The sequence below is a fragment of the Calypte anna genome, chromosome 2 (assembly GCF_003957555.1).
Source record: "Calypte anna isolate BGI_N300 chromosome 2, bCalAnn1_v1.p, whole genome shotgun sequence".
NCBI lineage: Eukaryota > Metazoa > Chordata > Aves > Apodiformes > Trochilidae > Calypte > Calypte anna.
In genome coordinates this window covers 100,709,097-100,724,804 of record NC_044245.1, presented here as the reverse complement: position 1 = coordinate 100,724,804, position 15,708 = coordinate 100,709,097, and the positions used below count along the sequence as shown (strand labels likewise).

Sequence of the window (15,708 nt, the reverse complement as noted above, 5' to 3'; positions counted from 1 at the left end):
CTCACCTGTAAATGGCTTTTTTGGCAACATTGTAGTTGGCCCTGATCAGAAGATGGGTCACATTTACCAGAACAGTCATCAGCCTTTCCCGGTCTATAGCTTTTTTTGTATTGAAGTCAATGAAATTTTCTGATACAAATCTCACTGCATTGGAGTACTCCTCATATGGTTGTAATGATAAGCCTGCTGCTCTTGTACTCAAAATCTGACCATTACCCTGAAATTGAAAGCCAGAAAACATGTGCTATCTTCTCATGCAAGTTTTATTTAGAAATTTCATTTACTGTCCTAAGTACATCCAGATAACACAGAAAAGAGACAATTAAACATGATTTCTTGCACTAGAAAAAATGAAAGGTAGACATCTGCCATGGTTTCAGGACTACAACCCCATTCTCTTTCAATTCAGAGACTTCACAAAACTTTTGGAAAAAGCATTAAATTAAAAAAAAAAACAAAAACCACAACTCTTCTACAAACCAGAATCTCTTTCTTTTGTCCCACTGATAAGTATGCTTTACAGAATAATGTTCTTTGGAGGTGCCGGAGTTCAACACAGACCCTTACTTTCAAACTTTGATACAAATCTACAGAAGTATGCAATTGGCAAGAACACTCATCTATTTCATAAATAGAAGTCCTTCCAGTTTTATTATAGCTTCTTTTGTAAAAAGAGCTTTACAGATTTGCTATTGAGCACCTCAACTATTTAGACAAAGCTTACATTTCAGTATTTGTTACTTAAAACTGGTATATATGTACAACTTCAGATAACTTGATCTGAAAAATCAGAGAAATGAGTGGTAGTAAAATTGTGAAAATTACTTCTAAGGGCCTTAAAATTCACAAAACTGCTACTGCTATAGATTTTTTTTTTCTTTAACTACATCACAGATTCCTGATAATGTCTGAACAGAAACAAACTGTAAGAAAAATGCACCTGAATAATGACATCCACACTAGTTATTATATCACTGTCCACACTCTCCATTGGAATGTCATAAGATACCGTGTACTTCAAGTCTCCACCAAAAGCTGGGAGCTGAAATGACAGAAAAAAGGTCTCAACAACACAAAAGCTTCCAACCAACACAAAAAAGTGACAGGGGACAGTATGATATCAAAATTGCAGGAGCATATGCCTTCCAAATACCAATTTCCAGGGAAAATGTAGCACACCACAGAGGGACAAGCACTGGCTTGTTGCTGTGCAGGTGGGGAAAAGTAGCTGAAGGCTGCCCTGGTTCAGTGAAACACTTACAGGTGTTCTCAACAAACAGCAGAGGTTTACACTATACTCTCAGCCAAGAGGCACAGAATGTTAGAGTTGTCACATTCCATATTGCACCTTTCAGGCTCCTTTGGCCCACTGCTGCTGCTGTCTAAAGTAAGTTAAAGAGTAGTACCAACAGATAGACCTATATTAAATTAATAAAAGATCAGAATTTGAGTGTTGTCCTGTGCAAAACTACTCCTCAACATTACACTTCTGAGCCTAGTTTTCATTTACTGTGTCACTATACTAGGAAATGGGGCTGCATGGGCAAAATAACCAGACCAAAAATAATTAAAAGTGAGATAATTAAAAGTTGCAAGATTCCCTCTACTCAGCACTGGTGACATGACAGCTGGTGTTCCAAGTTCAGTTCTGGGCTTCCAAGTACAAGAGATGGACATTCTGGAAAAAGCCCAGCAAAGGGTTACTAAGATGATTAAGAGCCTGGAGCATCTTTTGCATGAGGAAAAATGGGGAGTATTGGGTCTGTCCAGCCTAGAGAAGGCTCAGCAGCATCTCATCAATGTATACAAATATCTGCAGGGAGGGTCCCAAGGGGACAGATTCAGGCTCTTTTCAGTGGTGTCTGGTGACAGGACTACAAGCAGTGGGCACAAACTAAAACACAGGAGCTTCTCTGAACATCAGGAAGCATTCTTTTATGGTTAGGGTGACCAAGCACTGTCACAGGTTGCCCAGGAAGGTTGTGGGGTCTCAATCCTTGGAGATACTCAGAAGTATCTCTCTGAGCAACCAGCTCTAAGTGACCCTGCTTGAGCAGGGAGGTTGAGTGAGATGACCTCCAGAGGTTCCTTCCAACCTCAACTATTCTGTGATTCTGCTGAAAAAAAGTGGCAGAACCAGAGTTTTAGGTATTAGGCAGGGTAAAAATTAAAGACTAGCTGGATGGAAACTAATAAATGAAATGGGAGATGGCCAAAAGCCAAATAAAAGAATTAAATGGTCCTGTCCACTACAGTGGATAACTGTGAAGAGTGTAAGCCTTGGGATAGGAGCCAAGAGCATGGACAATGGGAGTCTATAAATCAGTCAAGAGAAAAGAAATTATATTGTGTCAAGGATAGGCAGAGATGGAAATGCAGAGGTGAATGGCTCAAAGAACAAGAAAAGAGGGCACCAAGAACATCTGGCCAGGAATACTATGACTATGAAAAAGTCATGACTATGACTATGAAAAATACTATGAAAAGCAGAGAAAGATTGAGAAGTCTGATAAATATTTGACTTTATGTGCAACTTTTAATTACAGAAACTGTATGTTTAAACCAATATTATTAAAAGAGCAACTATGAAGGAGTTTTGACTCCAGCTGAGAACTTACTTTATTTCCTAGATATGTCTCAGGTGCTGACCAGTAATAAGTATGTTTCAGTACTTTTGCAGCCTCGGTGTTGTTAATGCTTATTTGATGGGGTCCATCAAACCGGCTTCGCTGAGGCTGCACGCTCCTTGCATTCTGCAGATCAGTAACAAGCCATCCAGTCATGTCTGATACCTGCAATCAAGAACAGTATTCATGGAGTCAAGTTTTGTGTCACTGAGAAAGTCGTCCCTAAACTTAATCCCTCCCTAGCTATTCTTTCAAACTGGTGGATCCCTAATACTTTCATTAGCCCAGTCTGACATCCAACACATGTAACTTAAGCCATTTCAGACTAAGATTGTGTCTAATTCTCTATTAGATGAGAATAAAAGTATGAATGTGATTTTCATCCTTCCAATAGAATTAGCATTACAACTATGTAATTCCCTGAGACAGAATTAAAGATCTTCAAGGTATTTGAGGCCTGTTGCCACTCATTTAGAGATATATGTCATCTGGAGAAAAGTGAGAGCCAGGTGAGAGAGCTTCTCACTGAAAAGGTTTCATACAAGCATCTCAGAATTTCAGTCAGTTCAATGTTTTCCTCTCCTTGTATTGTCACACAATCATGACACTAAAGTGTAACTAGCTTTGCAAAGATAAGGAAGGAATTTGGTGGAAAACCAGTGTCCCTAAAGCCCTTTAACTCAAATGTCTATTCAGAACACAGTTATATTGCTAATCACTCTGTTTTCTCAGAAAGAGTATTGGCCTGATTGCCAGAAGTCACTCAAGCCTTGCCCAGCATAGATGAAAGCAAGGAAATAGGTTTGGATTCATCTCTTCAATATGCAGAGAAGCTTTACAGCACAAGGTCAGAAAAAAATGCATCTTTTCAGTGTTACCCAATGAACCCCTACCACTGCAAGCCTGTGGGGACAAAGGTTGCATGGGAATAATACACTGACTACCTCAGAGCTGCAGTAGAACACTGAAAATCCACCCCTCTGTAAGGAGAAACATGCCAGAATTTGGGCTTAATTTGGGTGCATTTCAAAAAGATATACTGTACATTTTGCAGCTGCCTGAGGGAAGAGTATTAAGTCATGGACATAATATATAAATACCTGACTGATGGGCCATGTTAGGCTGTCACAGACATCAGAAACTCCAAAGCAGAAACACTCTGTGCAGCCCTGAGGATTTCTTTCTTGCAAATTATAGAATCCAGGTTTACAGCGATCACAGTTTTCACCTTCTACATTTTCCTGTCAATGTTGATAACAGCATTATTATGGTAACAAATAGAGGGTATTAGATGGGATTTAGGCATAAAAGCATTCAGGAGGTTATGAAAGAAAACAAATTTCAGCACAGCAGGATTATTGAATAAGACCTAAAGCTTAAAACTAAAACTAGTTGGAAAAATTTATCAGAACTTGCCAGTTCATCAAAACCTATACATGCCCTGGCAAGGGCTCTACTGCAGTAGAAATTTATGCAAACAGGCAGGGTCTGTAAACCTCCTGCCAGCTTGCCTGTCTACTTCTCTTCTCCAGAAACTCCTACTCCAAAAGTAGAGGTGCTCCACTCCTTTATCTCCCATCACTGTCCCCTTATAATGAGTATTGGGTAGTTCAGAGTATACCTCTTTCAACATAGAATTTATGGGGGGCAAAAAATTCAAAGCAGTATACCCCATTTTTTTCTTGTAAAATTTATACATACAATATATAGTAAGTTATTAAAAATGTTTAGAGAACAGCTGCTGACAGGCAAACCAGTAGAAAAAATATCTGGTAAATGCCCACTAAGCTGTTGAAATAGTAGATCTCCATTAGTATTTCTACACAGTAAGATATGGAACATTTTCTGCTGACATTGACAATTCTGATCATGTCCTAGCTTCACAGACATGGACACACATCACTCTCCTATCTCAACCTTTGGTTTCCACTGTGAGAAAACTCCACCATAGTGGCAAAGAGAACTCTACAAAGAACATAATGAAGTTCCCTGATAAATTGGGTTAGGATATCAAGAATGCAGAGCACACAATGAGGTATACTTGTCTTGCCTGTATGAGCTCTGCATTGCAATTTGAATATACAATATGGACCAAATCCTGCCTTCATAAGCAGTTACCAGGATAACTTCAGGGAAAGAATCACTCTGGATTCCAGACTTAAATCAAATTTGGTCCCATAGACTCAGTTTCAGGCTTACCAGAGAGAAATCTGAGATCTTTGGTGGCAACACTACCAACTGTCTCTTCTGGACAAGTTTGGAATGCCAAATTTACATAAGACATCTCTTAACAGGTAGGTAATGTGCTTTTGTAAGCAAAGTACAAACTGTTTTTGCAAACCATACGAAAAATTGATGATCCCCAGCTCTGATTCCAAGGTTGAGGATGACTGCTTTATGTTTACTAAATCCAAACTAGGGGAAATCTCAGGTAAAGGACCTCCTGAAGTAATAAGAGTTTAAAACCTTGGATTTTTACGGAAATATATTTGTATGCTCTTTCCAGATTTTTTGTTTCTCAGTCTTCAGTGTCTTGGATCATGCATTTCACTTTGCAGCACAATTAGACAGAAATTAATATATATTTTGCAAAGAAGAAAAACATCTTCTTCAATGACTAGACTTAAAGAGCTTTTCTTCACAAAAGATAAAATATGATACTCAGAGTATAAAGGGAATAGCTTGAACTACTGTGTCACAGAGACTGCATAGGCTTAGAAATCCTGTCTCTTTCATTTGATACTTGGAGCTCACAACTTTTCTTCTATCATTTCACCTCCATAGGTGAGCTGCTGGCTGGTGATATTCGCAGTGATCTATCTTAAAAAAATTTGTATGCCAGGCTCCTGCCCACAACAGAACTGAAATGGTATAGTTTTTCATCCAGTTTATATCAAAATTAACCAATGCACTGTTTACCAAAATCAGGCAAAATGGTCATATCTCCTTTTTCAGATTCAAGTTGTACATTGAACCCATCTCATTGTTCCAGACTCTAGTTGTTTATATCTTTGTATTTGGATCAGATAAATCATGCAAAAAGAGTAAGAAGTTTCAGAAAAATTGTCAAACCAAGTATTTATGGCTCCTGTACACTGTCATACTTGGCAAGAAATACATAAACTAGCCAAACATTTGGTTCAAAAAAGTAAGTGTAACATCTTTAAATACTGACACATGGCTTAGTAATAAAGTTTAGCATAATCTGCAGCTGCAAGATACTTCAAGAGTTTTGGATATTTACCAAAAAATACAAGTTAACTGTAAAACTAGCCTCCTTTTAAAAAGACTTTTCATGGTTTATATTTTGTAATTGAATAGTTAAATCATATTCCACACATACATTTAATGTAACTGTTTCAATAGTTCTTTGAATAGTTGTTTTTTCTTCACACAAGGCAGATGTTATAAACACATACTTTCTTTACAAGAAATGAGTGTCAGTCTGGCCCATTATAGTATAAATTGGTACATCAGCAACACACAAAGCTACTTAACAAATTATTGTATTTTTCAGTATACAGATTAGTTAGTAATTGTAAGGTCTAGGTTGCCAGGTGTATCATTACCCCAGGTTATTTCCTATAAAAGAAGTCCACTCTATTTAATTAAGTCATTTCCTTTACTAAAAAAGGAATTTACACATCAACCCACAGATTTGACTGGAAACAAAAAAAAGGCAGTTTAATACTCACTTTGCAAAGACAAGGCTCTGTGCATGGATCTTCATTAATGCTACCTATCATGCTGCAGTTGCAACGCAGGCAGTTTGGATAACCTCGATACCCAAAAGCACAACGATCACATTTTTCTCCTGTGTAACCTTCTCTACATTGACATTGACCTGGCCAAGTCCCTGGGAAAGCAAAATCACAAAAACAAAACCAAAGAGCAGGAAGTAGGCTGGGTTCAAGATGTTTCCAAGAGTGCACATAATTTAGTGTTCCTCTTTTATTACACTCCGTGTTGTAGTCCACACGGATACTTGGCATAATGTCAGCCTCACTATTTTTTCTGTGTGTGTGTTTAGAATTCCAGATGCACAGCAATTGCTGCAAAATGGGTTTTGTAACAGCTGTAACAGCATTTATAAACAACACTGTTAAATCTCACATCGTGAGTCCCCCATTCCCACAAAAGAACACGTTCAGAGACCTGACATACCTTAAAATCTTAAAAAGTATGTTATGCCTCACTTCTCCCTAAATATTTGCCATTGTTTGAACCTAACTGGCAGCCATTCACAAGCAGACAGTATTTACTCAAACTTCCATGTGAAGAAATATAACCAGATTTTCAGTTTAGAGAAAATATGTTTCCTGCTCCCTTACCACGCTGCGAGTCAGAATGATGCTCATCTTTAATGCAGTTAAAACTCAGAGAGCCAAATGGGTCACAGTCACAGGGATAGCAGGGGTGATCCTCATAGGGCGAAACCTTCAAAACAAATGTTCTCTGTCAAATTCTCAAAATAGTGAACAGGAAAAGTAAAGTTAATACCTGTTTTTTGTCTGGGATCAACAGAACTAATATGAATGAAGAGAAAAAGCTAATATGCAGCAATAGATTAAGGGCCTAGCTTAGTTTTAGCAAACAGAAGATCTAGAGGTTGCAGCTTAGAAAATACTTAAATGAGGAACAAAATTTCATCTTCAATTGCACAAAGACATAGTAACTGCTAATGGCTGGAAGCTGAAGCCTGACACATTCAGCATAAATAGACTTTTTTCTTTTTTTAAACAGTATTTAACCACTGTGATGGTTTGCCAGAGATTGTGGAAATGCTTAAGACAAAAATGGATGCTTTTTGCAAAGATACTCATGATCAAAGAGGAAGGAAATGAAAGAAATCCTTGGCTCTGTGTTCAATGCAAGGATTTTATCTGTTCATGAAGATTCATTCAGACTTCAAGATCTATATATATCTTTGAAATTTAAGGCAATGCAATTTATGAGGCAAGCATTTTATTTCAGGCAAAATTTTTCTTTGAGGTGCTTCAGATGTAAAGCAAATCAATAACAACCTCCAGATGCACATTTATTGTCTATGTGTTGATTGCAGAATTTCCTTCGATACTTCTTACAGGACATGATACAGAAAATCTGTGATTCGATTTTACTGCTTTGGATCCAGCTCTTTACCTGCTGTCTAATCATCCTCCCTCACCCTTTCCCTCTGTACCAATATATTCTGGATTTCTAAAGCATGGGTTTCCCAAATGTTCCTGAACCTTCTCAACCAAGGCTTTGACAAATGTCTTTTTGTTCAGGTCATTTTTCCAAAGAGTGATACTTGTAAATGTACAGGAAAGTACCACAGGCTCAGAGACCACACGTTCTGCAATAATCATGTCAAGAAGAATAATATTGGTTGCAACATCTCATTAGACAGAGTCTGAATGTAGAACTACATAATGACCTGTTTTAAGCACTGGTTGAAATGGGCCAATACAAGACTGCACACAATTTTGGCACTTCTGAAGACACTGAAACTTCAATACTGAAAACCCTGATACTTCAATATAGAACTTTATCCATAGGAGAAATGGGTTTCCTATCAGAGCATTACCTTTCCACACAAGGACTTAAAAGTTTCATATTCACTTTTTTCTTCTCTAACAGCTTGACCTGCCCTCCCAAATGGACAAGTTTGGGTTTTTTCTGTGAAAGATTTGGTGGTATGTCATATATTAAAAAAACCCAAACATTTACAGTTCTTCACTATTCTGCAACTGATTAAAATATATAAGCACTACAGTCTTCTGATGTACACATCATCGTATCATGTTGTACCTCACCAAAACATTAGAACAGCATTTTCCAAAATCTTACCTTGTGTGGTCTAAAATATCCATCAGCACACATTTCACAGTTGATCCCAGTAGTATGTTGACTACAGTTTAAACACACACCACCGCCAACATACTGGCCATGAATATCCATGCTTCTTTTCTGATCTGCAATACTCTGATTGTAGTAACAATTTTCTGCTTTGTTATGACAGTTGCACTCTGAAAAAGAATGAAAAAGAAACATTTTTTTGTTTGTTTGTTTACATTGTGTAACATTTCATGTAAAACTGACAGTTTTCAATGTGGAAAATGTAAGTAGAAGGGTATATAAATTTCAAAAGTGTTTTTTTCCTCTTTAACCATGCTTTATGCTTCAGTAGTCCTGGATACACTGTACTTCTTAGCAAGTAAGCAGCGTTCAAAACCACTGTCCCCACTTCAATATCACCATTTCTAACAGTCATCTGTAGAACCCACTGAGACAATCTTGTCACCACTGCTGTTAACAGTGATGTGTGCTGTCAGCAATAACTGTTCTTTTGTTTTCTGCCCTTTGCATTAAAGAATAAAATATGCCTAATATTTCTGTTTTATAGACTAAAGTCTGAGATGTCAAAAATGCCAGTATACAACTATTAGTGTGACTTAGGTTAGTGGATAGTTGTGCCCAAACAGTCATAAATACCTACTTTCTGAAGAGTAACAGTAAGAATCATGTGAAAACTTCAACTAAAAAGACTACTTGTCCATTCACAACTGCAAATTTTATTTAATAGGTTCTTAATTGTCTGCAGCTTGTACTATGCATTAGAGATGTGAAGAGAGAAAACACACCAACTAGTCCATTCACTCAGACTGGGACAACCCAAGTCAAACTATCAGAATCTCAAATGCAACTGGCCACTAGAGTTTCTTTCAAAGTATTTGTTGTCAGAAGAAAGCTGTTTATCTACCAAAATTTATGATCAACCTAAGAAATTTGCATTTCAAATAGCTATCAAAATAACTGATGAAAATTTGCTAGACAGTTAATAGTTTGTGGATTTTCCTTTGGGATTTAGATCCAAAGGGAAATCAACCTCAAACAAGAGAAGAAATGAAACATGAAACAACCTAAGCCTCTGAGCACACTTACTCTCACATTTGTTTCCAGCAGAAATGGTTCCAGGTCTCCATGGTTTCTGGTGGTAACCTGGACAGCACTCGTTACAGCTCTCTCCACATGTGTTGTGTTCACACTGGCACTGCAATTTCTAGGAATAAAACAAATCCACTTTCTTGAAATAATTTTAGATGGGTAATTTAATAAATATTTCCAAAAGTCTACCTAATATCAGACTGACTCAAAAAAATCTCAAGATCCACAAATACCTTACAGTTAGCATTACACTGCTCAACCATACAATATCAACTTAGGGGGAAAAGCCTTTCTAGAACAGGTGGGACAAATCATGTGTTATGGCCTTTGAACATTTCAAATTAAATGGAAAAGAGTTTAAGTAAACAAACTTACATTAACAGAGACACAGACATGCTTGCAGAGAAAAGGAAGAAAATTACAGCAAATAATTTGTATGCATCATATTTGAGATCTCTTTCACTCTCCTCTTTCGCATTGTCTTTAGGCAAAGTCCTTTTTTAATTGGAAAACTTGTTTTGTGAAAATAAATTAGTGAGATTAAAAAATACCTTTGTGATTTCATCCAGAGGGCAGCTTCGAGCATGGCCATAACAAATACACATGCCACCAACAGAGATGTCCTTTATTGAATAGTAGTACTACAGAAAAAAAAGTTGAAAAAGAAGTGAATAAAAGACATTTACACATAATTATATCTTCCTCCCTAACCCAGAAAATAAAATGCCAGCACTTGGCTACTCTGGGGCTTGAAAAATAAAATGTAGACTTGAAAATAAAAGCAGCTTTGCATTTTTGCCACCTGGAGAATCCTTCCATTTTGTGATTTTTATTTTTTTTTTTCAACGTTTTCCTCACTGGTACAAAACAGTGACTGACTTTTAACTTTAAAAAAGTATATGCAATTTCTCAGCTTCAAGAAAGATAATAAAATGTAAACTCAGCAAAAAATTACCTAGAAAAAAAATCCTTTTTTCATCCTGTAAGAAGCCATGAAGCATAGAAAATTCCTTTATTTAATTTCAGTCTGAGGAGTAAGAAAAAAAGGAACTCTGCCCTCCCTTAGAACCAGTTTATGCACTCTGTTCCAGAACACCTCTCTGCTACTACTGTGTTGGCAGTGTATTATTCCATCCAAACTCTTAGCTTAAAACTGGTGATGCATCAGGGTACAAGCCATTGCTGTATGATTAAGAAAAGCAAGATACACAAGGAAAGGATTTAATTTTCAAGGCAAGAAAGAGTCAGGAAATGACCATCTGGGTTCAGTTACAGCTGCAATATCACCATGGTCGGCCTGTTTCAATCCTGGGAAGCATGTACTACAGGGAAATGAAAAAGAAACACTTTTTGAAGATACTTCTAAGGGAAGAGTTCAAGACTCTCAGACCTAGCAACCCTACAGTCATCTGGTTCAGGAAAAAGAGATGGCCCTGGGTGGTCAGACATGCTGACTCCTGGACTGTTATTTCTTTGAAGGATCTTGGAGCTGGAGCAAACTGGCGTCTTTGGTTTCATACTTAATTTTTATGGGTTTAAAATTTTTATTGTGTTTAGTATTTTAGCACTTTTTTATAATGTTATGGACTTGAATTACAAAGAGCACTACAGGACTTTTAACCAGTAAGTCCTTAACTATAGAGGAGGGGGTCAGACTGAGAAAAGTAGTATAAAAGCAGAGCTGTATTTCTCATTGCATTCCTTGCTTCATCTCTTTTGTCTTGTTTTCTTAAAACTCAGCGTATGGCTCTCAGCAGCTGTGTGCAGCTTGAAGTTCAACAGGAGACCAATACTAATCAAATGCTACAGCCAGAAATAAATAATAAGAATACAGAAAAAAAGGTTCTGTTGAACACAGAAATGTACTGCATCAGCCCTTTTCAAGACTATCTACACCAAGCTACTAGTTAAGAAACCCCACTACAAAAAAACAGAGGTTCTGGAGTGTGTCCTGAGAAGGGGAATGAAGCTGGTGAAGGCTCTAGAGTATGAGTCTCACAAGCAGTGTCTGAGGACACTGGGGCTGTTTAGTCTGAAGAAAAGGAGACTCGTGGGAGACCTTATCACTCTCTACAACTACTTGAAAGCCAGCTGGAGTGAGTTAGGGGTCATTCTCCCATTTAGCTGGTGACAGGACAAGTAGAAATGGATGTGAGTTGTTTCAGGAGAGGCTTAGATCAGATATTAGAAAAAACTGTTGAATAACCATCCCTGGAGGTATTTTAGAAGACATGTGTACAGGGTGCTTAAGGACATGGTTTAGCACTGGACTCAGTAGAGTTATGTTGATGGATGGACTCAATGATCTTAAAGGTCTTCTCCAACCAGAACAATTCTGTGATTCTAAACACAATCAGCATCAACAACTACATGTAAAGTCTTCAGAAACAATAAAACACAAACCAGTAATCTGAATGTGGATACCCGGGTTGTAGTTGCTTGTGCAGTGAGACACAAGGTGAAATATCAGGGTTTAGGAACCCTGCCCAATAAATCCCAAGTCTTGTCGAGATGAAGTGTAGCTTTTCATGAAGAACTCAAGTAATACTGGATGGGGTAGTGCCAAGACCTGAACTGTGCAACTGTGGGTGTTGCAAGAGTAATAGCAATGCTTGTCCTCAACACCCCTGTATGTTTGTACACTTTCATGTTAAGCCTTTCTTTTTGGGGTACATTTTCTGATATTACAATCCTGTCAACATTTATATGTCAACCAGCCTGCTCCACTGGAACATCTCTCCTGCTCCTGCGCAGGCTGTGCATTAACCATTTGTCTATGGCCAGCAAGGCCCACCCGGAGCAGCTGTCCTATACTCTGTGTTGTAGGCTCTATGCTATGGGGCCCTCTATGCCCCATATGGGGCAGACAGAACAAAGAGAATATCCGTACTTTAAAATAGATTATCCATATTTTATGCTTTGGAAATGCTGTAGGGCATCATGGGCACCTTCATGACTAAGGTAAGAATGGGGCTGCCTTGAAAGCAGCCACCAAACCCTGACCAAATCCACATTCCTTTCTCCCTTCTGTATCCAGGTAGAGCTCATGGAAGCAGTGCCAATGCACAAGGATTGTTTGTAGCAGAGAAATCACATATTGCCAGAGTCCTGTTGCTGCTCTGTGAGACCTTGAAAAAGTCAGTTAAAGGGCTTGGTGCTTCAGTTTCCCAGTTTCAGTATCAAGCATGTAGAGATCAGTTAGTCTCAGAATTCTGAGCATTTTACATTGCTATTAATTCATGGGCTTTAATGCAACTGATTACAACGGCCTTAAAATTTGAAAACTTTCACCAGACATCAAAATTCACAGTGGCAAGGTTTTCAAAATATTTTTATGAACCAGAGCTCTGAGTCTTGAAATCCTTGATACCCAAAAAAGGCACTACAGTTGCATCAAGAGCAACCTCAAAGTGACATTTTCATCAGCCAAACCAGATTTATTATTTTGATGACAAAACCTTATAGACACTGTTCCTGGCATTTATAATTAACACAAACAAATAAAATAAAAAGCAAACAAGTAAAAAACAATCTCTAAAAAGATTTTTTTTTTCCCCGAAAGTTGTTTCTGACAAGGTACTGCTTTTAATAACAAAGGGAAGGCAAGAATTCTTTAACAAGCAATCAAAACAGTTCCAAATGGCAATGATCAAGAACTGCCTCCTCAGACAGATAAGCAAAGGCTCTCCCATGGAGTCAAACTGATTAACGTTTACAAACTTACCCTTCTGGTAACAATGGGGTCTAATTCTTTAGGATCTTTATGGCTGAGAGTCATGAGGTCAGCATTAAGAGTTCTAATACGCTGCAGTCTCAGGCGTATGTATCGTGCAGAAGTAAACTCCAAAAGCTTTTGTGAAGGATCATCAGCACTCGGCCTCCCATTGATCAGTGATGTGTGAATCTAGAAAGAGAGACTGGCTTAATCATCAACATAATCACAATTCATTAGCAAAAAACAACTTAATGTGAAAATTAACAACATGGAATTTAAGCTTGTTTTCCAGCATCTGAGGAGGGTGAGATAATAAAACTATCAAGAATTTTTTTTCTTTTTCCCTTGTTCTATCTGCAGGTAGAATTCCTGCTTTCTGACTCACATAGTTACAAAAACACCACCCTCAGTTCAGTCTCAAGTCTCCTGGACTTTTGCAAAGAAAGCATAGAAATAGTATCACAACTAGTCCTTGGTTCCTGTGGTCTTTCTTCCTTTCTCTTAGACACAGTTTTGTCCTTAAGGATTTCTCATTAATTTCTAAAGATCTTATTGCAAAATCTAATATGGCACCCATGCTCAATCTGGGGTCATTAATCCTATACCTTGCTGGGACAGGGCTGCCCAGCCAGCACAGAGTACTCAGTGACATGAGACCACAGTGAGAAGCCACCAGAGAGATGACAATTGAAAGCAAGGGGCTGACACTGCAAACCAACCCATCTGGCCTCCATCTTTCCCACACAATCCCCTACTGTCATGGCTTTTGGTATCAAGCTGCACAACTTTTTCTGGCAACAGCCCCTTCATTCTTTCCAGAGTCACTTGGGGACACACAAGAGTTCAGTCTTGTATGACCATGCAGTTCCTGCTCTGCTTTATGGAATAAACTGAAAAATGAGACTCTACAGACCACAAAGAATTGTTCAAGAGTTTGCCTTGTGTCCACAACAGATAAGGAGTCATGCGCTGTTCCTGTCAACTACATTTTAAAGTGCATGAAATATTCTCATTTATGAAGAGGAATTCAGTCTCATACAACTCTTCGATTTACAGTTTCAACTTTGCTAACAGAATTTTTTCATCTTAAAAATATTTATAAATATTATTTTATTATATAACAAAAATATTTTGATTCTGTAGCAGAGCTAGGGACTTCCTAGACAATAATTGTAACAAACAGACTAGTAATGAAGTTCATGCTTGCAACACTATTATTTCACCATGTTTGAATTACCACCATTCCTTCTCAATATTCTAATATATTGTGCTTGAAGAATTTCACTTTTCTGATAGCATATTCAGAAACCTCTTCAAAACTGTGGAAAATGTAGTGGCCAAATTGGCAAATTGTCTGATTTGGCAAGAATGTTATTAAACATCTACATTTATACATGTGGTATACCCTAACAACAGCTTTCACACCAGGGAATTGCAGGCTACTGAACACTAAGATGGTAACACTGGGTACAAGGCAGGTACTTGTAGAGATCAGCTGATCTGCAGGACTTCCTGTAGCCCCATATTTAAGTTCAATAGGTTGTACAGAAATAGTTAAAGCCCTAAATTTCAAAAATTTCAAAAAATTATTTTCAAAAAAGTGCTGAGATTCACAAATATAGGTTGTGAGATACTCTGTGCAGAGAATACTTCTGTCTGCCACTCCAGTTACAAAGAGCAGGCTGACATTTGTGAATGACAGGAGTTTTTATCTGGAACGTTGATCTGTCTGAGGTAGGAAGGTTCTAGAGCAGAAACTGGACCAGTTGGATCACTGGGCAGAGGCTGGTTCCAAAATGTTCAACAAGGTCATATGTTGGGCCCTGCACTTGGGTCACAACAACTCCAGGCAAAGCTACAGGCTTTGCAAAGGAATAGTGGCTGGAAAGCTGTCCAGAGGAAAAGGACCTAGGGGTTTTGGTGGAGAGCCAACTGCATGTGAGCCAGCAGTGTGCTCTTGTGGCCAAGAAGGTCAATAGCATCCTGGCTGGTATAAGAAATACTGTGGCCGGCAGAACTGAGCAAGTGGTTTTCCCTCTGTACTCAGCACTGGTGAGGCTGCACCTGGAATACTTCACTCCAAGGACATTGAGGAGCTGGAGAGTGTACAGAGAAGTGTAATGAAGCTGGTGAAGGGTCTAGAGCACAAGTCTTGTATGAGGAGCACATGAGGGAACTGGGGTTGTTTAATCTGAAGAAAAAGAGAACCATGGAACCTTATCACTCTCTACAGCCATCTGAAGGAGGTTGTAGCAAGGTGGGTATTGGTCTCTTCTCTCAAGTAATAAGCAATGGATAGAATAAGAGGAAATGGCCTGAAGTGATGCCAGGAGTGGTTTAGACTGGATAATAGGAAAACTGTTACCGAAAGGGTTGTCAGGCACTGGCAGGCTGCCCAGAGAGGTGGTGGAGTCACCATCCCTGGAGGTATTCAAA

General features: G+C 38.3%; 1 protein-coding gene across 1 annotated transcript in view; it reads right to left on the bottom strand.

The window, feature by feature from the left end:
• LAMA1 (laminin subunit alpha 1) overlaps positions 1–15,708 on the bottom strand; it is a 99,497-nt gene that overhangs the window by 53,514 nt on the left and 30,275 nt on the right. The window contains exons 6-15 of the mRNA XM_030444674.1: positions 13,282–13,461; positions 10,109–10,198; positions 9,555–9,672; positions 8,460–8,638; positions 6,959–7,064; positions 6,323–6,483; positions 3,728–3,868; positions 2,619–2,792; positions 941–1,042; positions 6–217 (exon numbers count right to left, since the gene is read on the bottom strand). Coding sequence (XP_030300534.1) covers positions 6–217; positions 941–1,042; positions 2,619–2,792; positions 3,728–3,868; positions 6,323–6,483; positions 6,959–7,064; positions 8,460–8,638; positions 9,555–9,672; positions 10,109–10,198; positions 13,282–13,461 — 1,463 coding nt within the window. The remainder of the gene's footprint in view (positions 1–5; positions 218–940; positions 1,043–2,618; positions 2,793–3,727; positions 3,869–6,322; positions 6,484–6,958; positions 7,065–8,459; positions 8,639–9,554; positions 9,673–10,108; positions 10,199–13,281; positions 13,462–15,708) is intronic.